We start from the raw sequence: 26,263 nt of genomic DNA, 5'->3' as shown, positions 1-26,263 counted from the left end.
AGGAGAGCAGACTCTGGCCTCTTCAGGGATCTGCTTGGCTGAGCATCATGGGGTAATGTCCTGGAGGGAAGAGGGGCCCAAAAAAGCTTATTAATACTCAAGGATCACCTCTTCCAAGCTCCTCCAAAATTAGTCTTTGAGCAGCCTGGTCTAGTGGAAGGTGTCCCTGCCCAGGGCAGGAGGGTTGGAACCTGATGATCTGTAAGATTGCTTCCTACTCAAACTTCTGTGATGATTCAATGATTCCTCTCTGTGAAATGAAGGAAAGACAGCCAGGCAAAACATAACATCTGTCACTCCACCCCAAAGTAAACTAACCCTTCCTGAGCAGAAATATACATCTATGTAACATTGATCTGACTCATTTATAATCTAACAATTACCTTCCTACCCAATTTGGTCCGGTTTATATTGTGACAACAGCAAGAAAATTGTAGACATTCAACCCCAGAGCAACATCAGCTTGCTTACTTCAAACAAAGCTGAGACTGCAAATACTGAGCTATGCCACCTCAAGTTTCCATTTTTAAAATAAAAGTAGTTCCCACTATTTGGGGGGGGGGGGTGGGGGTACATTACAGAAATGCACAACAATGCAAAACAATTTGAAATTTTGCAGGTTCACAAACGATCTAACTTTGTATCAAATGGCTGCATACTTTAGAATTTGTATTCGCCACCTAATGAACAGGTCAGCGTGAGATTTCCCTTCAGTTCTAGTCCACAAATTACTTGTAAAACTGACAACAGTTGAAGTAAGGATCTACAAGAACAGAACTGATTGACATCTCTGATATCACCAAAGTACTTCAGAAAGAACAGAGACACCTGTAGCCTTGCAGAGCACTTTGTAAGGATGAATCCAGGTTGGGTACAGTAGTGCTACCCGGTGTGATGCAGCAGCAGGGCTGGAGGCACCTCCCACACGTACTGGTGTATAAGCCAGTCCCCAGCACAGCAGCAAAAGTCACCTACAATCATTATCTCATGCAGAATACAGAGCAGGCAGTGTGAAAACACATGCCAGGTTTATCCCATGAACTTTGTGGACATAAATCCTGACCCCGAAAACATTTACATGCTGGCTTAACATTAAGCCTAAGAACAGACTCGCTAATTCCAAAAGAAATGCCTGGATGTTTAAAATTAAACATATGTAAACACAAACATCTACACTTTGGGGACCAAAAAACACAAAAAGCACAAACCACAACATTATTATTTTTATTGCTCTGTAGACATCATGACCCAATAATTATATAATACTGATGTTTTAAAAGCATTTTCATCCTTAAAAGGCACATTTTCCAAACAACAAACTCCACTGACCTAATAAAGCAATTAAGCAGCATGCAATTCAAAGGTGTCACAATAAAATGTTTCTGCAAAGCAAATTAACAAAGAATTTTCAAATATCACAGACAAGCCACCGCTGTATCAAACAGGCAACCAGCTTCCTCTGGTGCCTTTTACACCAGGGAGCATTTTAACACTGAATGAATGCTGTTCTCTTATTAGTTACAGTTCTTAATGCCTGATAGCTCTTTAAACAAGTGGCATCTTGCTGATCCAAGGCAGTAATTTATATTAATTCCATGTCCAGTACACATCATGTCTTTACACATTTCACTTTGATATCGTTGGTACAACTTCTTCACAGCTGCTTTCAACTCTATTAACATTTTTAAGAGTACAGAAAAATGGGATAAAAGAAGAGGGGGATATTTTGGAGTACTTCTCAGTATACAGTTTTAACAAGTAGCTAACAAACTTCTGCTGTTTTTCAGTGATAAGGCCCATACCAAGATTGAGACTGACAGGCTGTTCATTACATGGAAAACATTGCAAAAAAGAAAGTTTCACTGAAGTGGTCACTGCTTCCAAGAGCAAAGGCTCCAAACAAATGCCAAAGTTTGCAATGTCAAAGCCAACATTTCTGGCATGACAGCTTTTATTAAGCTTATTTTTTAACCTGTCCCAAGAGAACAGTACTTTTCCACTCAATCACCAGCTTATATTCCTCTTCCAAAGTTTTATCCCTTCATAGTTGCTCCTTTTTTTTGGTAACAGACAATTCGAGTCCAGTGTTAGGAAGTCATACTGTGTCTGCAAATCTCAGACCTGACTCCAAGGCCTTGGGCTCTCTCTTGCTGAAGTCTCCAGGCAAAGTTAAGGGTCAATACAGTTAGAACTTCAGTACTGAAAACTCTCATTGTAAAATTATGCCTACCATACTCAGAGAGCTGATCATTAGAAAAAAAAGAGTAATTATAAAGGACTCTTATTAAGTCTTAATGGGTCTAGCAAGTACACTGATATAACTTGTTTCCATTTTAAGCAAACTTGTTTTAATGAAGTCAGGGCAGCATATGGTATTAACATGTTTATTTTCCAAGTGGTAGGGACTCTAACCAAAACCATCTGATGTTTCTTCCTAAGCCTCCTTGATCTGCTGCTGGATTGCAGCTTACAGTAAAGCATTGCTAAGCCAGAAAGAACTGGGTACGGAATAAAAAATAAAATCAGTAAATCAAAGTGTTTATTTAATGAGAGTTCTAGCTCAGAACAGTTTCGCTTTTGAACAGATGCTCGAAAGCATTTATGATTTGAAATTTATTTCTGGAGACTATCAAACGTAGCCCAAGCTAATCGCTAAGAGACATTTTTTTTACTTCGCACACAGAGACAAAAAGCAAATCCCAATATCATGTAATTAAAAGAGGAATTAAAGGAAGCTCAGAAGTACTTAATAGTGGATTTCTACAGAAGTAAACAATCAGCACTACGCATCAACAACATGGTAAGAAAAGTCACCACGGCCCGTCAGATTCGCCACTACCACAGCTCCGGCAACTGCTTTCTCAGTTAGTTGGGAAGTACTAATATTCCGTCAAAAGCAATGATAAAATACGCGCTGTGAAAGCATAAAAGAAGAAGGGTTTAAAGTTTTCTAACCACGTTTTCAGCGGTAAGACCTAACAGATGAGGGAGAAAAACAGGGAGTATGGGTCAGAGCACGGAGGGCTGGAGTCGACGCCTGGAAACCCCCCGGGCTCCAGCGGCATTTCGCAGCCAGCCCCGAGTTCCGCTGGCGCAGCTGTAAAACACACAACCTGAAACGCGCTCCTGCAGCCGGGGTTCGCTCGCAGCTGTTCCTCTGCCTCCCCCGCACGCAGTAATCTGACTCCTTCCCAGGCAGCAGCTTCTTTAATGAAGCCACCCGAGCGCGCAGCATAGGTGTGCCGGGGCAGCCCGGAGCCCCGAGCGGGTCGCCTCAGCCGAGCCCACCGTGCAGCCCCGCACAGAGAGAGGCGCTGCGGGGGCAGAACCGCCGGGCTGAGCCGAGCTGGGGGCTGCGGGGCGGGGACGCCGCTTCCGAGCTCCCACCTCAGCCCCGCACGGCGGGTCCGGGCCCCGGCCCCTCTCGCGTACTTTCTGTCTCCTCCGGGCGGCTCGGGCCGTCCCCGCTGCCCCCACGGGACCCCCGGCGCTGAGGGGGCAGAGGGTGCTTGCTGAGCCGCCCGGCGCCGCGGCGGGGCAGGGAAGTTACTCACCACCGCCGCCGGCTCCACGCCGCGCTCTGCTCCTCAGCCGCACCCGCCCCGCCGCACGGGAGGCAAACTCCGGGCAGCAGCACTTAAGGAGCGTGTCTCTGCCGCCCTGGCCGGGCCGGTGCCTCCGCCCCCCGCCGCGGGCAGCTGCGCGGCGCAAGCGACAGCGGCGCTCCTCCACTCGGCGGGGCCGGAACGCGGGGCCGGGCGCGCCGCAGCCTATGGCAGCGGGGCCGGGGCGGGGCGCGGCGGAGCCCCGGGCCGGGGTGCCCCCGCCGCTCGCCTGATCGGCTGCGCGGCGCCGGGGGCGGCGGGGCGGGCGCGGAGGAGGGGCCGGGTGGGGTGGGGTGGGGTGGGGCGGGGCGGGGCGCTGCCCTCTGTGCTGCCCGCGGGTCTGTCTCCGCCCGCCCGCCCGAGCCCTGCGGCCGTGCCCGGGGCGCTCCGTGACCAACAATCCCAGCGCCGCTTCCGCCTCCTGCCTACCCCACAGGCAGGCACTGCCCTGCGGCCCCTTCCCCGCCGCGGCCCCGGAGCTGCACGGGGGTCCCGCCTGCTTGCGGAGCCCCTTTCCCCGCACTACCGTTCGCGGGGGCGCGGCCGCCCGTGCCGCAGGTGCTCCGCGGGGTGTGGCGGGGCCCGGCTCGCACCGCCCCGGCTCCTCCCGCCGGGGTCCTCGCCGGCCCCTGCGCCCGCCCCACCCCGCCCGGCGCCAGCGGGAGATGGCCGCGGCCTGCGCCTGAGGAGCCGCACAGGGGCACGGCGGGGAAGCCATGGAGGAGGACCCGGAGCTGGAGAGGTGAGGGGAGAGCGGCGGAGCGGTGCGGCGAGCGAGCGGGCTGTGCGGGGCGCGGGCAGTGCCGGGCTGGGGTCGCTGGGGCTGGCGGAGGCCATGACGCGGCTCCTCTAGTGCCGGGCGCTCGGGGTCGGGGGCCCGCGGCGCAGAGGAGCGGCCCCGAGGCCCAGAGGAGCGGCCCCGAGCCCCGCTGGGCTCTGCCAGTGCCCCCTTGGGCCTCCCGGCCCTGCCCTGGGTGCGTCCCGAGCGCTTTGCGGCCTGGCCCTGCTGCCGTGCCCTCGGATGGAACTCTGGAGCCCTCGCTGAGGCAGTGCCAGTAGAAAATACATATTCCTACGGAAAATCCATAACTTAACACCTCCCTCCCTCGGCAGACAAAATTAAAAAAAGTCAAAAGCTGGTTCTTGTGCTGCTTGTTGGTACCGTTTTAAAACGAGATGGGAAGGACTTAGGTGGTTCATCCCTCATCAGTTACATTTTAGTGAGTTGGTGTACTTGGTAAAGTAAATTGAAAAGAAAAACACCTCGTGTGCTTATGAATTTCAGTTTTCAGTGCTGGAGATGTGCCAGCTGACCGATTGTTGAAATTTCCTTGTTCTTGTATGGAATAATGCAAAATGCTTGGCAGTTATTTTGTCGTAAACCAAGATTGTTTTCTGCTTTGCATTTCATTGAGACGAGGAGATTCTTGCCATGTGTAGTGAGTTGTTGTGTTCCCAAGCAATCATTGAAGATGATAGGACAAGGGGGCACGGGCTCAAGCTCTGCCGGGGGAAATTTAAGTTGGAGATCCGAAAAAGTTCTTTCCATGGAGAGTAATCAGGCATTGGAATGGGCTGCCCAGAGAGGTGGTGGATTCACCATCCCTGGAGGTTTTTAAACTGAGATTGGACGTGGCACTAAGTGCCATGATCTGGTAAATGGACTGGAGTTGGACCAAGGGTTGGACTTGATGATCTCAGAGGTCTTTTCCAACCCAATCGATTCTATCATTCTCTGATTAATGCAGATTTCTATATTTGGATACTCGGAGTAGGCCTCTCTGCCTTTTGCTTTCGGAATAGACTTTACATGCTTATATCACAATTTGTGTGGTAATAGTCCTATTTGTATGATAGGAATTATTTCACTACTTTTTTACAAGCTTGCTTCTGAGTTGTTCATTTTCCCTGGGGCTGTTTAAATTAACTGCTATGGTGATGTGATGACCAGAAACTTTCTGAACTGTTCTCCTTGTGGTTCTCTCCCTTAACTTTTAAGAAATGATGTCTGAAATTGCCTATAGAAAGTAAGTGTTTTCTGCTTATATCTGTTATTTATTTCCAATGGCTCATAAGCAATAGCACTGGGGTGGTGGAAGGGCTAGAGAGCATAATGCTTTCTTAAGAGGCTTTTAATTCTTGGTAAGCTATTTCTGCTCTCAGATCATCAGTTTAATAATTAAAGCTTCTTTCTATGTATGCATGAATGTTATTTTTACTAGTGCCATTTTAAACGGAAACCTTGTTTGTTCATAGCGAGGTGAATCTATGTCACTGTTCTTCCATGCTGTCTTCTGGCTGCTCTTGCTGTGCTGAGGTCTTGGGGTCCTCTGGGCAGTTCAGGGTACAGTGGTTGCTCACCAGCTATAGCTGACTGCTCCGTGGCTACCTCCTGGTGTTTTCCTTCCCAAGAACTGTGTTTGAAGTTTTATCCTTCCTCATAGATTCAGTCTGAGTTGGGATTTGCTATTCCTTTTCTGTGGCAGTGTGGTAGATAATGAGGATGAAGCTCAGTGTCACTTACCGAGTGGTGCAAGGTGGGGTTTAGCTGTCTGGTGTCTGCAATCCGTGCTGCTGTTCACCTCTCTGTGTGTTTAATCAGCTCCAAACACATTATAACCACAATATAGTGTCCTTGGTTATTTACACTTTCTGTCCTTGATCCGTCTGTCATTACTTTTTCATACCCTCAGTTTTTGTAATGGCTCGCTTTGCTGGTAGCAACCTGTGTTCTGTTTGTGCTGTGTGCATTTAGGTGTCCTACTTGGGTATTGCTTGCTCTGAATGTGCTTCCTCGAACAATCTTCAATACAGATCCCTTACCACTCTCATACAGACCTTTCTTTATCCTTTGGGTTACAGGCATTAGGTTCATATTCAATGGTCATATTCTCCTGTGAGTAGCACAGCAATGGTACTTTAGGTTTCTAATTTTTAGGCTTCTTACAATATTGCTTTGGCCTACAAATAATGGTGTTTCTGTTCTGTAGTCACAGTCTTAACTATATTAGGTGGATTTTTAGTGTTTAAAAATGGGTTCATTTGGAATATTTTCAGTAGTCTGTCTCTTAATTCAGGCTTGTCTTGCAATGCACAAGTTTTAAATCAAAAATGTTAATGTTTTTGTATTTGTGGCTTTTATTTAATTTACCATGAGGGGAAAAGAAGTGTAACTACTTTAGTCTATGTTTTTTCAGGTCAGAAGTGAATTTTGTGTCCCAGTATTCTAAAACGTGATCTGTTAAGTCAGTCGCCCTATTTTTTTGGTTATTGTCAAGGAGAGGTCTCTTCATCTTGCTTTTTTAATTTCATCCTTACTGCCACATTTCCTGGTATGATTTTTCAGTTTTACTGTGTCTGACTCTTGCTTGATCTTGCATTTGATGTTTTCCTCACTTTAATATGAATGTGAAGTTTTCCTAGGAAGCTGAGTACTAACTTGTAAGTTACTGTGTGGCTGTTGTATACTCTGGAGTTTAAAATTCTAAAAGCTGTAAAAACCACAGTGTGTAAAATAATGATATTTGCTGTGTTCTACAGAATTACATCCTCTGTTCCGTCTCAGCCAGTAACCTTTGATGGAAGCATGAACTGAGATGGTTTGTTTTCCTGTGACCTTGCTGGTGCATCAGTGAAGACTCAGACTCTTGAGGTTCCATGTGATTTTAAGAAAATTCTATAATTCTGTTAACATATAATAATGGTGTCATGAAGTTATGACTTGAGAATGAGTTGGAAAAAGTTACAAATCAGCTAGTAAGAGCTGTTTTGTTCCTTTCCTCTGCAAGCAGTGCTTTTCCTAGTTTATTTTAACTGAGTATGCACTGGGGTATTACAGAGGTCATCAATTTCATCCCTATCTAAAACCCAAAAATATTTCTTCACCCTCTCCTTCCAAAATTATTTTCATGGTGATTCTGTGTGTTTGAAGTACATAAAAATGTAATTTCTCTGCAAATAGAAAGGAGGTGGCTTTGTTATACTTTGTGTCCAAAACCTTACATAATCCATTCTGACTTTCAGTGGCTATAAATACTTCACAACCTTGGATACCATACTTTATTAGAAGTGCTTGCCAAGCTTGTTTGGAGCATCATTTGCTTGGAATTAATTTTCTAAGGAGATGCCACTCTGAATCACAAGGAATGCTATAAATCTCTGTCAAGAGGCCTGTATTTGAGTTGCGAATCAATAGGCTAATACTTTTGCTGCACTGGCATCCCAACTACACTTTTTAAAAAGCAAGTTCTGTACCTTGGAGAAAACTGATAGTTTTTACTATTAACAGTTAAAATTGAACTGTGTCAGGATTCAGTATTCCATATTCTGGGACAAAGAAAAAAGTGATCTTCAAGCTAAAATCAGTGTTTGAAATGAACTGGTATGTTCACTGCTACTCAAGCTGTTCAGAATATCAACACAGAAATGTACTGCAAAGAGCACTCACAGGACTGACAAAGAGAATATTTATATAAGTATAGAACCTGATCAATAAAAAAATCCGAGCATTCACATACCCAGTGTGGAACGTATTTTGCCTTTTAGGAAGTTTGTGGCATATTTGTGCCTTTTTTCATTCTTGCTCTTGGTGCTGTGGTTTGGGGTTTATTCTTGACATCCCTTTTCATCAGTTTTCTTAATAAGGGTCAGCAGATAAGACCAGCTTGCAGGAATTAATTATAAATAACACTGGCAGTATCTTCAGTCTTTCACTTGACTGTAGATCTTGATATTAATTATTCAGATTTAATCGGAATACCAACATCCACTTCTGTTTCCAGTCCCATGCACAGTTAAAAATAAGTTGTACAGTTAGCATAAAACTCCTTAGAGAAAATTGAATTTAAAAATTGCTAATTTTTTTTCCTGGGCTTGCAGCTTGCTGTCAGGACCTAGAGTGCCTCAGGAAATAGGTTTAAGTGTGGGTTTTTTTCAGATTGTAGTAGCTGAGAAGCCTGGCCTTTGAGCTTGGATGGTAGTGGTATAGACTGCAAACAGTTATTAATGCTTTCATGAAGGTTGATTAGATACACATGTCCCATCTCTGATTCTGGGAGATGTTGAATATGAACGCTGCCCTCCTGCTCCAGGTCTGTGCGTTTCCAGAGCTGATTGTGTGCGCTGAAGCAATTCCAGTAGGTATATTTTCATTAGAGTTTTTATCAGAATCTTTAATGAGATGATGGCAGGGGTTGAGATGGCAGTTAGTTAGGTTATCTAAAGTAAACAATATTTAGAATATGCGGAGGAATAAGGACACCAGGCATAGACCAGTATGATCAAATGAATGCCATTTATTACACACTGCAAATGGTTTGTATAGGGTTAAGACTACGTTCCATGGGCTAAATTGAATCTCACACCATCAATTTACAAATCCCAATTGGTTATAATCCATATCTCACAAGTCCAGTGTTTTGCTGAAATCATCCTGACTGTTTTCAGGAACATCTTCAGTGTCCTGTGGGAAACCTGAGGAGTTCTCATGAGAAACTTCTGGGGAGTTGCTAAGAACTCCCAGGGAGTGATTTCTCCTTTACTGGACAACAGCAGGTGTGGCCTTGCTGCTTCTCAGCTGATACCTGCCTTCAGTCTCACAGGGTGTATATAGATCTGAATTGCTCATCTTTGATTTTTCTGTACAAACAGTTATGTGCCAAAAGCTTCCAGACAGGACAAAGAGAGACCATGGTGGATGGGGAGAGCCCAAATAGCGCCCAGTCCTGGCTTCTCCCAGGCCCATCCCAGGAGCTAGCAGCCCATCAGAGCTCTGTCTCCATGAGCCCAGAGGAGCATGGGGACACAGTGGCTGGTGGGAACCTATCATAAGGTCAGAGAGGAATGGATGTCATCTTTGGACCCATTCCCTGGACCTGATCCCAGGAGACGGCCTACATTTCCAGGCAGGACACCTAGTGAGATGGGTCAGTGCTGCAGCATCTTTGGGATGTAAGGGTGTTGCTGCTTAGGATTGTGCAAAGGGTTATTGTTATGGGTTTAGCCAGGTGGGCCTAAACTTAGGTTTTAAAGTTCAGCTAGGCCTAGGATTGTCAGCTGATTTAAGCTGGGCTGAGCTAGCTCACAGCTGACTTCTTCCAGCCAATAATATTGTATTCCATACCATACTACATCATCTCAAAGGGTGTAAAATCCAGTGTGTGGGAGTGGCTTAGTTAGTTCCATCATGGCTGCACTAAGAGGAGGATATCTAGCAGCTCCTCTACTATGCTAGACCCTGCTCCTGTTGCCTGTGCTTGCATTTTGTTTGCATTCAGGGAAGTAGAGATATTTTGTTGTTATACCTTCTCTTTCTTGCTGAGTGTCTTTTGGAGTGCTTATGAATTTAGAGTAATGGGCTTTGTATTAATTGGGGAGTGGGAAGTTATTCCTTGTTATATATGCATAAACTTGTGTAAGTGTGTGTTTATTGTAGTTTCCTCTTAATATCCTCTTTTCTGTATAAATACATGTAGTTAGTTTCAGCATAAACCTGGTTTTGAAGGTTTTTTTTCCCTCTCCCCCTTTCTCTTCCCTTGGCTGGTTGGGGGGAGGAAGAACCCTTTTCACCCTGTCCTGGACAGTTGGCATTTTGCCAGCTCAACCCAGGACAGTTAAGGAATGCAGAAGAAGAGCATTTTGAGATCATGTGTGGCTTATTATGGGACATGCAGGGAGGGAACCAAAGTCAAGGAAAACGTTAAGTTCAAGGCATTTGGGTAGAAGCAAGAGTTGGAAAATAGAGGAATTAGGGGATTAAAGGGTCTGGTCATGTGTGAATAGGCTGCTGGTGGGTACTGTTGTCTGGCCATGCCCTGTACCTGATCATCACAGACTGTCCTGTCTTCCTGTTAAATTCCTTTCTAACTCTTTCTTGGGTGAGGGACTCTGTTTCAGAGGAGAGGGTGTACATCTCAGTGCTGGCAACTGGAGTCAAACTGTGGGGAGGAAGGACCATGTGCCCATGGTGCCAGCGACTGGAACAAGTAGAGGTCTGGATGCCAGCAGTTCTGCTGAGGGGCTGGGTGCCAGCAACTGGGGTCACTTCATGGAGCGAGTAAATAAAAGTGTTAACCACTTGGGATTGGGGACCTCTTAATCTGTGTTGCAGTACTAGAGCACATGTGGGTGTGTGAGGAAGTGTGTGGCTGATAGTGAAGGTCAAGTTGGAATAGATAGTGGAGTGGATGAATAAGGAAGGAGCTGGAGGGTGAGCTTGTCTCCAAGAGCAAGACCACAGGAGGAGCTGTTGGTAGCACCAGGAAGGCCTGGACAGCTCCTGGAGAGACTGTAAGGTCAGAGAAGCGACATACGTGTGCCTGTCAGGGTCTCTACAGGCAAGACTGCAGTGTGGTTGGGTATTGGAGGACCTGGGAGTCCCAGCCAGCTCTGTGTGATGGTCTGTACCAGCAGTGGAGTTGGGCTGAGGGCTTGGGGACTCCCATACCCAGCTGGAGAGAAGAGCAGGATGAAGCTGTTGGTGTGACACTCTGTACATCTGTCTGTGATTGGTGTGGCCAGTGGTGTCAGTATATGGTGTGTGCATCTGCCTCCTGGGAGCAGATTTTCAGCATTGCTATTGCTCAGACCTGGGCGTGGAGCTCTGCCTGCCTGGCCTCTCAGCTCTCAGATTCAGCATGATGCATCTTCTCTTAAAAGTGGTTTATAATTGCAAATGTTGGGTGGTCTCTGTAATGACACAGTGTTTTCATTACCTGTGACTGTGTCAGACATACCTCTTTATTACCAATTATTATTTTTTTCAGTCTACCAATTTGATTTTTGGGAAAAAAAAAGATTAAGCTCTTCCCCTGAGTGAGGAATAGAAAATACTTCTCATTTTGTCTGACTTGGGAGCTTTAAACATGAGAATGTTAAAGGCTTTTGGCACATGGATTTGTCATACAGGTTATTGGGATTTATGCAATGGTAGCTTTGCCTGTAACCTTGCAATATATAGAGAGGAAAAAGTCTAATACTCAGAAATGTAAATAGGTCTTGGACTGTACTCCAGAAGATAAAAATACACTGCTAGTACCTTCATGTTACTGTAATTGTGCAGCTTGATTACTCAAAAAGAATTGCTACAGAATGTTTTAAGTGATGCTTGGTATAAAAGATGCCAGACTGATAATAGGGTTCTTAAATGTGCCCCTGTCCCTAATTTCCCCTCCTATCAATCCAGTGAAAGTTGCATACTGCGTTCCCTTTGCTGAAGCTGCTGCTCTTAGAATTAAAGCTGGCAGCCACAAGACTGTTTGTGTTATAACCAAGCTGTAAAAATGAAGAGCACAAGGAATGTGGGGTCCCACGGGGCCTCTAAAAGCAAATTCTAAAAACTTGTTTGCATAGCTTTTGGCTTACTTGTGTAGAGGATATAAGTTCAGTGAGTGGAAACACATCATTTCAAAAGAGGATCTGAGCATTGTGTTTAATTTGTCTGTGAGAGTTGAAAGGGCTTTGTTAAGGTGCAGTGAATAAGAGTTATGTTGAAAGACCAATACTAGGGAACAGTGTTTGATAATGAAGGTAGATGTGGGCTTAGAAGGCTGCTAAGATGGATGCCAAGTCAGTCTGATCTTTGAAAAAAAAATAATAATAATAGTCTCAGCTACTTAATGGCCACTAATTCCTACCTAAGTTAATAGAAGCTGTGTCACCATAGGAATTTACTGTGGTGTTTTCCCTAAAACTGAATTGTAGCTGTTCAAAGTATGTGTTTTGTGCTTTGTAGCTCAGATACTTTGGTCTACAATTTTGATTATAAATTATGAAAGACTTTATAATACGGTAATAATGACAGGCTTTTAATCTGTCTCCTAGTCAGGTTTCTCAAAACAGAATCGCCAAGTGTGGTTACTGGTAAGTGAAAGTCAGACACTTTTTTCCTCTCTTGTCACCTTTGTCTGACATTGTCATTTGAAGGTTTAGGTCAAGCTTTTATAAATGCCATGTGTTCTTGCTATCATCACTATAAACTAGCTCAGGCTGCTCAGATAGCAGATTCTGGAGAAAAAATAAATTTTGCTATAGTTTTATGAATGTGTATGCAACATCTATCATGTTCCAGTGGTAGAGCCTGTGTTTTGCACCCTTTTTTTTTGTGTTCTTGCAAGCAGCCATCCTACACATGCCACTGCCCCTTCCTGGGAAGGCATCAGTGACTGGTGAGGTCATCGACACTGTACTTGGCATCTTGGGGCAGGTTAACTGTAACAGATACTAACTTACGTGGGTAGATCCTTGGTTTTCATAAATGCCTGTGGTATGACAGAGTATGCAAGATGACCTCGCAGTCAGATGGATGCTTAGAAAGGATTTGGAGTACCCCAAGCCCAGTTGCTACTGGGATCATACTAATGACCTTAGGTGAGAGAATGAGACAGAATTCTATGAGGAACCTTAAACCAGTGTGCCATTAATAGACCAGTGCGCAGAGAAGCAATACTGCAGTCTTGGGTGTGTTTCTCTACTGTTGTTTCTGTGGAAGTCGTGGATGCTTCACTTTGGAAAGCCCTTCAGATGTGAACTATTAAAGGAAAAAGTTATGACATGTGAATATTTGCATGTCTGTCTGGCACAGATTTACAGATCTCCGTTTTTGCTAGATGGAATAGTTTGTTCTTGCAACGAAGGAATATATATACAAACATGTCGGACTCAGCCCCCAGGGCTCACACCCCCATGTTCCTTCCCCCTCTCTATGTGTTTTTTCCCTGAGGTTTTTCTCTGTATCCCCTGGGGCTTTTTCTCCACCCTGGACCTGAGCCTCTCCCATCCCTGCCTTCCTAACCCTGCCCCCAGATGTGCTGTCCAATCCCCTCCAAACCCCGCCCCTATCAGAACTCTTGTAATCCAGACTCCAGCTGGAAATAAAGCACTTCCAACAAGTTCAATTCTGTGTGTGTCTGAATTATCTCGGGAGCCGTCCCCATCCCGGTCGCGAGACAAACACATATGTATAAGTTGATCACAGTCACAAAGATGAGCTCTTCCTCTGTTACAGTAAGTTAGTACAGTTTGACAACTTGTAGTTGCAGTGATTTTACTGTCATCTGACTGCTGACCACACTGGTGGTGTTCAGCTGTGCTCAAAATAGGTTTGCTGTGTTTGAAAGACTTTAGGAAGAACCCAAGCGAAGTGACAGCAGGGAAGAGCCATTCCCAAGGTGAAGAGACAAGGATTGTGCATTTCCGCATAATACACCAGTTTTCACACTTTATTTCTGTTCTTTATTTAGTATGGCTGTTGTTGTATTTGCAACAACTTTGTTTTTAATATTTCAAAATGTTTCTTGCAATCTTGGAGCATAGGAATCCAAATTATCATAAAGTCAAGGTGATAACTTCTTTGTTGCTTAATTGACTGCAGTGAGAAAGTGTCAGATTCATGTGTTCTGCAAGTGGTGACTTGTTTCTCTTTCTCCTATTTAGGAAAGCTGTGGAAGAGTTACTTAAAGAGGCAAAACGTGGGAGAACCAGAGCTGAAACAATGGGAGCTATGGGTTGGTAAGTTGGGCCAAGAGGAAATGAATGCTGTGAACAATGCCAAAATCAATTTTGTATTTAATGCATGACAGAAGTCTCTGTCTTTTTATGTGCTTCATGTTTAAATAGTTTGTCGTCATCCTTTTCATCCACATATTAATTAGGGCAAAAAAATTGAGTCTAGATACAAAGTTCAAGTAAATTCTGTCTCCATGAAATTGTTCATCTGAGTGTGTTGAAGTCAAAGCAATTGGAAAATTGGGATTATCTTCTGTAATAGTATGTCCTTATAATGGATAGAATTGCAAAGTTTGGTTTGTAACCTCATTAGTCTTTAATATAATGGTTATCATAAGTGTGCATGTGCTTACATACTGTCCACATGTTACTGGGCCAGATTCTGTTTTAAGTGAAAAGAATCCATAGCCTGACAAAGAAACCTAAAGTCTTATATTTTATTGTAAGTAATAAACTGTCCTTTAGTAGAGAATTCATGTGTAAATTGTAGCCAAAAATGAGCTCAGAAGTCTAATCCAGTTTTGGAAGACACATTTTTTAATACTAAAAAAATCCTAAAACCCAGGGGCTAATTTTTATAGCAAGGAGGGAAAGAATCACAGTATTTAAATCTTAAGTGAAATACAATGCAGTATTCCAGATTTTAGAGCTAAATTATAATGGAATGTAATGCATGTAATTGTAATTTTAAAAGTAATAACATGCTGAGAAGAGTCATTCACCTTAATGTCTGTGATAAGAAGTTATTTGATAAGAAGCTATTGGATCTGGAGATGTTCACACAAGTAGTGCAACAGTTGACAGCATTAAACACATTTGTAGATAAGGTTTGGCTTCCTCCACAAACACAGTAAAAGATAAGTCTGCTCTGTGAATGAAGTTCTCAGCTAATTTCTTGAGTATGTTTTAGTTTCTCTGAAGAGATTTAAGTAGTGTCTTGTTAAAAAAGTTTATTCCTCTATGTTGTCTAAGCAGGTTTGGGTTTTTCTGTATGTTTCATTATTTCTTCTAGGGATGCAGTTCATATGCTTTATGTTAAAATAGCTTAATTGGTTTAATCCCCTAGAGGGCTGTAACAGTACTCACTCATCTGCTGTGCTTTTACCCTGTCAGCCTTGCCAAAATGGCCAGGTAAATGAGCACAGATAATTAACACCATGAAGTGTTATATGCATCCAATTCCTGTGAATTTGCAAGTTAATTCCAGGTAGGGAAACTAAAAATTTCTGCTGGGAGATAATCAAATGTCCTTGTGCAACTTCACTGCCACTTGTGCAGTCTGAAATACCTGCCAGGAGTGTGTATGGGCTTCTGCTCCTGGATCTGGCTACTTTTACTCCTTGTCTGTAGTAGAGTAGTGGACCTGTTCAGCTGGCTGGCTGATCACCTCAGGATGCTAGTTTGCTAAAACCTGATGCCCAAGACCTGCCAGGGGATGGGATAGCCAAGGTGACCTGTTTTTCAGAGCAGCTGCAGATTCCACTAGAATGAAGTAGTGTCTGGCTAGGCCAGGGTTGTGTTAAAGGCAGAGAAGAGGATTGTCAAGAAGACTTCAGGCAGATGAAGGCTGACATAGGGATTGTTGTGATATCCTGAACTAAGTAAGGATCCTTTTGACTCCAGAGGTACATAAGAGTGGCTATACTGTATCAAACAAAGGATCCATCTCTGCAGTCCTCTGTATCCATCAGTGGCCAATACCCAGTGCCTAAGAAGTGCTTTGCTGAATATCTTTCTTTCTGAATACTCTCTGTAGAACCTTCTTCAAGGTACTATCCTAGGTTTGGGCTGTCTGCAGCTCAGGGTATTATGGTCTCAGAGGTGATTTCTTTGTATCTAACGCATCTCCAAGGGCTTTTCCCTCTCTGAATGTATCCTTAGAGAGACTGGTTGTAATCACGTTTGTCACAAATCTGCTGCTGTAGAGTTTGGCATAGGCTACTGTGGAGCTGGCATGTGTGGCTGTAAGGAAGGTATAAAGCCCCCCATAGGCAGAATCTCAGTAAGTCTTTGCTGTCCAGTTCTTCAAGCACAACAGACAGAATAGCAGTTGCAAGCTGCCACTGCTCTTGTCCCTTTAATGTTATCCATGCCCTGTTTGTGCTGCTCTGGTGCTTCTGAACTGGCCCAACAACTAGATATTGCATATAGACATGGTAGATGATACAGTCAGTAAGATATTTGGAAGGAAATTTAACTATGCTCATTTGAGTATCATTCTCCAGCAAAATGCCATCAGATGTAACTGATCCTGGAGCAGACTAAATGCTGAAGGGCTTCAGAGGTTACATCTAGGGCTGACATGTAACCTGCCTTGCAAGGTGTAAACTAGTGGGAGGAAGGTAACCTGCTCAGAGCTCTGTGGATAGCAAATGAACTGAGCAGAAGAGTTAGTTCATGAAATGTGTACTAATAGACCAGATCCAGGAAAGCATAACTGATAGAAGAAAAGACAAGCTCATCACCAACTTGTCTAAAAGCACAGTGTTAACAGGTAAAACACAAAACCTTCCTTCCTTGCCAAACTCAAAATGCTTGCAGGTGTGTTTCATGAGGACTTCTGGGATTTCCTCAACCCTTTGTCAGAGGAGTCCTGGAGAAGAGATGCACAAACCCTGGAGACATCTAGTGTAAGGCCATCAGTCCTGCATTGGCACTGGAAAGTTGAAGCAACTCGGCCTATGAAGAAAAGATGTGTTCTGCCATCTGGTTTTGGGTAAGAAGAAGCAGAGGCTACTGCTACTCATACTTCACTGATTCCAGTGTATGTTACTCTCCAGCAGCAGTTGAATACTGGGGAACACATTTCTGGAGTCAGTGGCAAGAGCTGGTTAAAGGGAGGTGTATGGAGAAGTGGCATTCCTGGGGAGGGGAGTTACATTATGCATACCATTACAAAGAACTAGTGTCTCCTGGTGGATGTTGGTGGCAGCCTTAGCCTGCAAGCCTCTGAATGCTATTTTGGGACTTCCTTCAGCTTCAAGCCGATGCTTGATTACTCTCTGGAGTGATTAGTTCTCCCTAGCTCAAGGTCACTGTTTGTAAAAGTTCCCCAAGCACTTCTGCCTAACTTTTTGCTATCTCATTGTTTAAGATAGATAGTCAGCTGCTGCTGCAGCCTAAAATGCAAGCATCCAAGCTAGCTTAGCTGACGGGTACAGAAAAAGTGTATGACCAGTCAACCTTTAGCACAGTCTCTCATACAAAGACTCAGCCTTCCATTATGAGACAGCGTTGCTAGTATTTCTTCCAGTTTGGGAATGTTTTGATGGTGTTGCCTTGTCTTACCAGTTTAATGTGAATGACATGGGCAGGTGCTGCAACCTGTACAGGTTAGAGGCTACTAGAAGAAAGGTTTGTCCCTATTTGGGGCAAGCAACCAGCAGGGAAGTTGGCAGTGATACTGGGCAAGACCTTGTGCAGGAAGGGAAATTATCATAGACTCTCTGGACTTGGAGCAACTGTCAGTATTAGCAGTGGATTGCATGAACTCTTAGTTGGTTAAGAGTCTTAGTTCACTGGTCTCCATGCTCTCAGGATGCTCAGGTAGGCAGTACGTATGTCCATGGTAAATGAATCCAAAAAATACTGGATATTTGTATTTGTAGATTTCATTCAGCAATGCATTATTTCTAGTTCCTGCAGTGTTCCTTTTGTCTGTATTCTGTGGCCATGGTGACACTAATTGTGGGGGTCTCCTACGTCCTTATGATAACACACGATGTAGATTCTGCTTAAGATGTGTCTGGCTCAAGCATTAGTACAGCTAATCACAAATAAGGAAATGTCTGAGAGAAGGGGAAAGGAGAATCCTCTTCTGAACGTGTCTTAATCCTGGAAATGTTGAGCAGAAGCAAGCAGAATCTGGGGCTGAATCTCAGCAATGATGCTGTGATGCTGAATTCTGAGAGGAGAAAAGACATCAGAGCAGCTTCTGGGAGGTATGAAATGATTAGATAAATTTAGCCTTGTTGCATCAGAGGCTATTGGATATATATGAAATAAAGGTGTAAGGTATTTGGGCGTTTCCCTTGTGTGTCTAGTTAAAATAAAGCTTTAAAAGTTCAGCTTTCCCTAAGTGTTTCTCTTGGTGCTGTGTACGTAATTCATAAGCTTCTTTATGGCAGTGGAGTTAGATCCCATTTTTAAGCAGTTGTTGTCCTTTATTTTAGAAAGGCAGTTAAAATGTTACAAAAGCTGCTGTATGAGAAAGTTCTAGAAGCTTTTTTTTTTCTTCATTGGATAGATCTGATCTTCAAAGATGCTGGTAGCATGTGAGCTAAAGCTAAACTGAATGTAGCCTTCTGGTCTTACTTGAGAAGCTTATGTAAAGTAAGAAATGGAAAACAGGATATTTTTGGATGGTTTGTTCAGCTCTGCATTGTAAGAGTAGATGAAATTGCAAAAAGATAAGTTTTGGAAGTATTAAATTATTTTTAGCTCTAATTCTTGTAAAGCAGTTCTAAAATTGCCTTCATTCCTATAGATAGCTTTCTGTTCAATACCAAATCTGTTAAAGTACAGCAAAATACAAAATAATGATGAGGGCACTGGAACTGTGAAATGTTGTACTGCATCTTGTCTTTGAATGGGTGTTGTGGGACTGTGCAGAAATTCTGCAGTGTGATTCCCCTGACATGTTTCATTTGAATGTGAGGAGAAGGAGGAGGAGTAACAGGGTGTAGATAGAGCTTGCAAAGTAACTATGTTAAAATCTTGCAATCAGGGCACATGTTTCTATTCCAGGTCAAGTTGTCACTGGGACAGATTGCCCAGAGAAGTTGTGGATCACCCCTCTCTGGTAGTGTTTATGGCCAGGTTGGATGGCGCTGTGAGCAACCTGGTCTAGTGAAAGGAACCCACAACAGCAGGGTTGGAACCAGATAAGCTTTAAGATCCCTTCCAACCCATTCTATGGTTCTACAAAATCCTGACAGCTATACCTAGTTGCCAAGACCATATTTAAAAGCTTATGGTGTCCTCCCAGGCATCCTCTCTTGTGAGGTCCTGTGTGAAGGGATAATAGCATACATTAGTTGGTTTGGCTAAACAACCACTAGCTGCTTTTTTTTTTTTTTCCTTCAGTCACTCTTCTATTAAGTTTGGTATTTTCCATGGCATTTTGGAAATGGTAGGAAAGTACTTGTCAGTTCATCCATAATGAACTGTGTTTTCTGGAAAGATGTGCTTTACTTTGTGTGATGAGCCTTACTGTGCCAAGCTTGTTTGATATGTCCAGTTACTCAGCAGAGAAAAGGCTGTGGTGCATGGCACTGCTCTCTTGCGTTTTATAGTACATACACTTCTGTGCTGAATGTCACTGCTACGTTATTGGTTGGAAATTCTGTTATTACAAAGAAGTTGACTTAAAAGCAGAGTTAAGATTTGACCTATGTTCACAATAATGGATTTTCTTTTCTCAAAATACAATGACCTTGCATTTGGAATTACCATTGCATTTTGACAGTGCATTGTATTCACTTGGTCATTGCATAGTGGAGTGGTTTGGAGGTGTGTGACACTTACCTGTGGAGGGAGGCATCATGGTCCTGTTGGTAAGAGTAGCTTGGTTTAGCTTATTGGAGCATGCAAAGCAAAAGTGAACCTGAGTGCTGAGTGAACACATTGCTGCAGAACTAGGGGCTGTTTTGTAGACGAGACTGTTCTAGCATTGTGGGGCGTGTGCTTCCTTCAGTCACACCTGCAGCCCTGCTCGGGGCACACTTCAGTGGTCTTCTAACACATCTTTTTTTGTTGTTATAAAGAAAAGATTCTGAAATCAGTTCTGTGGCACTATTAACTAGGCAGCAGTATTGTGTTCCACCTTGCACAGGCTGAGCTTGCCTCCCAGCCCTTCAGAACTCACACTGAGGGCAAAGCTGTCAGTGAAATGAGCATTGCAGGACCAGACCCTACAGAAAGCCAAAAGCTTGTCTTTGGCAATATCCATTTACTCACCATTAGGAATGCTCTCAAGGATATCAGTGGATTAATACAGTTCACTTTTAATCTTTAGAGTTCTTTATGTACCATGGGTATACGTAAACATGCACTTGTGTGTGTGCATGTGTAATGTACATACATCTAATTTCCTTTAAGACTTAAAGCCAGAGTTTGCTTTGTTGAAGTCTGAGGTCAATAAAACTAAGGGCTAATGTTTTTTTCTTCAGTTCCATGACTTACTGCTGCTCCGTAAAAGCCTGGTGGCTCCCTTTTATCACTATATGACGGATGAACTATTGGCATCTCGTAGCTGACTCTCATGTCCTGCATTTCTCATCAGTTTTCATTCTTAGTATAGCTCAGGCAGCACTCATAGTGTCAAAAAGAAGTTAATTTATTTAGGGCAGATTGTCTTTTTCTGGTTCTATATTAGCACTTAAATCAATGCATTAGCTCTTAAGAAAAGCAAGAGGAAGGAGAACAAATGTAAAATAGTTTTTGCCTGGGTGCTGCTTAGAGAAAGCTCCATTCCTTACTAGGAAGAGTTGTGTTAACAGCAGTTTAATGCTCACATAAGACGTACAACAAACTTAAATGTTGGCTGGTTTGTGTTATGTCTTCAGTGTAACCTGTGCCATGGCATGTTCAACACCATGTTCAGAGGGGATGTAGCTTGAAGTAGAAATGCTGTTCTACTGACATTTATTAGCCTTGCGTTTTTACTCAGTAATACAACTAAAGGACAGATATTGCCTCCCTGATTTGCAAAACAGCTACACTAGATAAAGATCTAGACTTTTTTATTATTTATTTTAACCAGGATTGGAGCAAAAGAGTGTAGATTTCTATGCTGAAAGTTTAGAAGATTCTAAATCTAACTATGGTATAGAAATGTGTCAGGAAATATGTAGTGGAAATAAAAGAGCATGGCTATTCAATATATACTTGTAAAATCACTCTCCTAAATTCTTTGAGGATTTAGGACAACAACAATTAACAGGAATGCTTAGTAGGCAGATCTGAAGCAAGACATAGTAAATGCCGTGTCCAGTTAACGCATGAAGTATACTAAATAATCAGATGTGATTTTTATTGCAATTTACTTGTTGTTCTGATACCTCTGGTTGGTCAGAGGTATCAAAGGTTTTTAAATAGGGTGTGGTTTTGTACTCTTAGAATAATCAAGTAGAGTAGATGAATTTAACATCGTTGTGTTAGGATTCCTTGACTGTAAGTGGTAGTGTGATATCCAACAGCTCTGACTTTTTTAAAGTCATCCCATAACTTCTCTCAAAAATGCTGTAAAGACTAACAGTATAGCAGCTCCAACTATAAACAAAATCTTCAGAGTGATTTTTGCCTTCTGTAGGATTATACTCAAACTTGGTTTTTCTCATTCATTCTTTAAAAGCTGATAAATTTGGAATAAGTAGAGTACAGCTGATACCAAAAAGATAAATGAAATATATGATATTTGTTTATTGAAACTGGCTGATAAATTGTGTGCAAAAGTGTTAAGATGTGAGAGGAGACAGTCAGAAAAACTGAAAAATAGTTGGTTAAGTATCCTTTCTGTTTAAGAAAAAGAAATATTACACTTTGGTAGTTGCCAGATATAAGTTAAAATTGGTATGCCTCATGTATATGTTATATCACTACGGCTGTTTGGTTTCTTCATGCATGTTTATCTTGCTTTGTGAATATCAGAGTTCATTAGATAATGCTGACTTTAGAAGATGGTGATCTTTATAAACCATTCTGATTTGACATAGAAAATGTTACTAAATATTTGATTCCTGAATACCTACTTTAAACATCATCAACCTTAGAGTATATTGTCATCTTCTGTTTCCCCCTGCACACACTACCTGGTGAAAATCATGCCAATTTTTACTGTGTTGAAGTAAAATAACTTTCTTCCCATAAGGAGTAAGACAGAAGGAGAATGGAGATAACCTTGAACGTGTTTTTCTGTACTGAGAATTTACACTAGGTGGCATGCAAGGAAAGCCAAAATCACAAATCTGTCTTAAAATCACTGAAGTTTAAATCTCAGACTTGTTTCAGGATGTTTTTATCTTGTCTTTTCATCACTTTTACATGTCTTTACAGGTTGAAATGTCCTCTTGCTGGTACAAATAAAAGATTTCTTATTAATACCATCAAAAACACGTTACCATCTCAAAAAGAACAAGACCAAGAACGTGAGCAAAAGGAAGACAGTAAGGAGTCTGAGCCAAACAAAAGCAGGAAAGAAGAAAAACCAAAGAAACGCAGAATTCACCCCTATACACCCAGCTTTCAGTCCAGAAGGAGAGTCAGCTACTCTCCTCCACGGCACCAATCCAGGAACCAGCACACAAAGGATAAGCATGAAAAGCGATCGAGCAAGCGATGAGGGGAAGAGAGTGACAAGTACGTGTTGTTACAAGTCAGGAATGTCATTAAGTGTAGGGCAGCAGGGATGTCTCAGTTTTTCAGGAGGAGGTGCTGTTCAAACTTGAGTTTTGAACTAACTTGCTTGTGTGAGAAGTAACCTTGAGGTAGCTTTAGAAAACGTTTCTTTGGGACCTTTAAGAGAAAAGCAAAGTGCAGCATAAATCCTTCAGTTGTTGTAGAACAGACATTCCTTTCCCTTTGCTCCATTGCTCTCTTCCCTTCTGACTAAGGTAGGGGGTCTTGGTGATGGAGTGTGATACGTGTGTCACTGTCTGATACAAATTATTTACACATGTTACTCTTTTGGAAATAAAAAATTAAGCAGAAATCTATTCCTTGTGTGAAGTTTACAGAATTTCTTTGCTGCTAACAGATAAAGAAGCTTTGCTTATTTGGGTTAGTTTAGTTTTACAGAATCTAGAGGAAGGGAAAGCTTGGTCAGTGCCTGGCCAAGCACATGCATTTTTTTATACAATATAAGAGATTGCTTTCTTTAGTATAAAAAGAACAAATTTAAAATGGGCAACACTGGCTTTGCTTTTCAGGAGGAACTACCAAAACTCACGGATTTTGCTTGTTATTGTATCTTCATAAATCTATCATAGTAATAAACATTACCCCTGAAAAGTTGTTACTGCAATAATTGTCTCTGTTTGGACTTCCCTCTGTAAAGAAGTAGTTTGAACAGTCTGTTGTCACGGTGCTTTCAAAACAAACCCTGAAGACAGAATTTTTGTGTTCTCTGTCCACTGCTAGGAAGTTTCAAAATAAATGTGTAATACTAGAAATGCAGAGGTGAAGCTTAAAACTAGTCAAATGTTCACTTTCCAAGCCTGTGTGACAATTCTGTAGTGGTACAGTTCTTAAACTTGTAACTGGGAGCACAAACAATGAACATCGGCATATTCTACGTCTCACTTCTGTTAGTGTTACAATAACAAACTTCTGTGTGAAATATTTTGTATTTCATTGTTCTCAGAAATAATTGTTTTGAACATGGGTTTATGTTTTGAGTGTGGTGACAATAAAATCGAAAATGTTCGTTGAAAGTGCTTTGTGGAATTCATGCTCTTAATGGGTTTCTTGACTGAAATGTACACCTCCCTCCTCCAAGGGAACCAGGGCTTGATGGTCCTTCCGTGTTGAGTCAGGGCAAGAGTGCCACCTATAGGCGTGTCTGCACCTCGCTTTGCTGGACTTGCCTGTCTTTTGGAAAGCTCCCATTAGCTAGGGCATGGGAGGATCAAAGTGGAGGTCTGCAGTGACTGGATTTTGGTGCATGAGCTGGGAATTACTCTTCTGAGTAATGGGAAGGAAGTTAAACTGGCTTTGAGCCCACCAGCAACTGCTGGGGTCATCATATCCAATGAAGTGGTATACTTTTACATTTCCACCGAGGAGTTGTGGATAGTCCCTCTATTTCCCTGCAGGAACTATAGCACTAGAATAGAAGTCCCAGCCTTTCAGAAAATTAATAATTCAAGTGGGATCAATGAAAATGTAGTATCTTGGAGGATGTAGAGCTGTCTTTGGTTTAAGTGTATGTGTGTGGCTCGGCTTCATGAACAAAGATTTGGAAATGTGGGTGTGCCCTGCGAGCTACGCAGTGGATTTTTTAGGTGAGGCACAGCGTGCGCAGAACTGGCCCCACCGTTTAAGTCCTGAGGTCCATCTGCCACGGCCGAGCGAGCTTGGACAGTGACAGTGAAGTCTTCAGGACTAGAACCTACAGCACCCGGCATTTCCAGGAGGTCTCCCATTCAAGTACTAACCAGGGCTGACCCTGCTTAGCTTCCAAGATCTGACGGGATCGGGTGTCAGGGAGGCATTTAACTACCTTTGGTTTAAATAAACCAATGTTGTTTGCAGTCCTTCTTTTGCTGGTTGCTGGTTGTGCATTCCTTAATCCTTTTTGGAAAGATGGCAGCTAGAATAACAATTGGACTCTGCTGCTGCAGTGACAATGCTGAATGAATGTAACTGCAGCAGAGAATTCATTTCATCATTGGTCAGGATTTGGACTGGAGATGTTCCACAGAATAAATTTTTGTGAATTCTTACTGGTCTGACTTGTGCTGGTAATATGTTGTCCTGAGATCTTTCTACAGTCAGACCTTCCTCTTTAAGATAAGGGCTGTTGTTGATTCTATATTAACTTACACCAGGCTTTCAGGTAGGGAAACTGATTAGAGTACACTTTCAAAATTAGTCTGGATTGTTGATAATGCTTACATATTGGAAATGCTCAACTAAAGGATCTGACATGACCTACACAGGTAACTGGGGACAGCCTGTTTTCTTTGGTGGTGGCGGTAGGTTCAGTTCTAATTCAGCATTTTTCTGACTTAAAGAATATACAGGAATTATTAATCTTGCATTGGTTAATTCCATCTTTTAATGCTATTTTTCATAAGTGTACGTAATAAAAACAAAGCCCTCTGCTGCTCATTAACTGTTCTTAGGGAAGCTCTTCATAGAATCATAGTATGGGAAAGTTTGGAAAAGATCCCTGTGGTCATCCACTGATTACTTTTTTAATAAAAAATTAGGTGCATAAAGCCAGATTTGTATTGTGTCTGGAGGTGCTCATATTGTGCAGCACCATCACTGTGTTTATAAGGTATCTTAAAGATAGTATTTAACCCTGAAAATTAAAACTTGGACACGACTTTTCTTAATGTGTTACTAACTGCTGTAACTCAGAATACTTGTTACTTGTAAAAGTGCCCAGTTCTTAAGTATAAGTACATAAATAAATAGTATGTTCTTGGTCTCAGCTTCCTATAGTGCATAGCAGCCTGTTTACTTCATATGGGAGGGGAATGCACCTGTAGTGTTCCTTCAGTGTCACTTCACAGGTGTTTCTTGTTTGTCTGTGAGCTACCAATGTTGTCTGTGTTTAGTTTCAGCACACAGTGTGGATGATGGAGTTTATTCAGGTGAAGCTATTCTCTTGCCATAGCCACAAAACCTTTCTTATTAGACTTTATTATTATGTTGGACAGAAATCTTCCAAGTGCTTGTTTTCATCAATCTGATACTGAATGTAGATTACAAAAGTATGTGAGGAGAGGAGGAGAAAACATTTTGTAGCCTTTATGAAATGCTTTCATTAGTTTTGACTTTCAGAGATACAGTACCATGCAGTTCTTACATTTATTGTACAGGCTCTTCTCCTTTGTAAATCCAGTTTTAATTATTTACAACAAACCACAAATGTCCAGGAAAAGCCCAATAGATTTCACGTATAACATGGTTTAAAGACAAAAACAGACCCTCTTTTTTAGGCTGATTAGTCCAAACCTGAAGTTTCTTGAGGTGCAGTTGTAAGAGTGTTCCTTAATAATCATGACATTTCTACTGAAAACTAGTTAACAAAGGAGATGTAAATGTTTGTAGATCAATGGAATAATGTAGCAGGAGGGGGTTACTTTTCCTGCACAGAACTGGAGTTTTTTATTATTGTGGCTGTAAGTTGATCACCAAGAAACGTTTCCTCTCCCGTCCTGTCAGAGCTCTCATTAATAATCATGCGTTTTCAGTTAATTAAACTGGAACAACACAAAAGCAGACTTGCTTGGATAAGTAGCAAGAAAACATATCTGGACTGTGTGTGGAGAAGGATTTTATTAATTTTATCAGTGGAGTCACTGATCCACCAAATCTTTATTCATGTGAGTGATCTTTGCACTTGCAAATAATCCTGTTGTAGCTTACCATCTATGAATGAAACTTGTCTGCATTAATATACACTTTGTTTTAGTGACTGTCAA

The 26,263-nt window shown here is 42.5% G+C and overlaps 2 protein-coding genes across 5 annotated transcripts in view; one reads left to right on the top strand and one right to left on the bottom strand.

The window, feature by feature from the left end:
* Positions 1 to 4,184, bottom strand: part of LNX2 (ligand of numb-protein X 2) — a 61,124-nt gene extending 56,940 nt beyond the window's left edge. For 2 of the 4 annotated variants that reach the window (XM_071553412.1, XM_071553403.1), the window contains exon 1: positions 3,555 to 3,830. The gene's annotated coding sequence lies outside the window, so the exon portion shown is untranslated. Of the gene's footprint in view, positions 1 to 3,113; positions 3,133 to 3,554; positions 3,831 to 4,034 lie in introns of those variants that run through there. The other 2 variants (XM_071553431.1, XM_071553438.1) reach the window with 2 other exon arrangements.
* Positions 3,909 to 23,539, top strand: POLR1D (RNA polymerase I and III subunit D). The gene is made up of 3 exons (XM_071553462.1): positions 3,909 to 4,347; positions 14,037 to 14,111; positions 22,164 to 23,539. The coding sequence occupies exons 1-3, from the start codon at positions 4,322 to 4,324 to the stop codon at positions 22,447 to 22,449; spliced, it is 387 nt and encodes a 128-aa protein (XP_071409563.1). The 5' UTR covers positions 3,909 to 4,321; the 3' UTR covers positions 22,450 to 23,539.
* Positions 23,540 to 26,263: the final 2,724 nt, after the last annotated feature.

The sequence above is a fragment of the Pithys albifrons genome, chromosome 1 (assembly GCF_047495875.1).
Source record: "Pithys albifrons albifrons isolate INPA30051 chromosome 1, PitAlb_v1, whole genome shotgun sequence".
NCBI lineage: Eukaryota > Metazoa > Chordata > Aves > Passeriformes > Thamnophilidae > Pithys > Pithys albifrons.
This window is presented reverse-complemented; position numbering and strand designations above follow the sequence as displayed.

Bases quoted from the DNA above. Each gene is read 5' to 3' on its own strand.
- POLR1D (XM_071553462.1), top strand. From the start codon at position 4,322: ATGGAGGAGGACCCGGAGCTGGAGAG. The intron at 4,348-14,036 runs GTGAGGGGAGAG...TCTCCTATTTAG, and splicing joins GAGGACCCGGAGCTGGAGAG to GAAAGCTGTGGAAGAGTTAC. The intron at 14,112-22,163 runs GTAAGTTGGGCC...ATGTCTTTACAG, and splicing joins ACAATGGGAGCTATGGGTTG to GTTGAAATGTCCTCTTGCTG.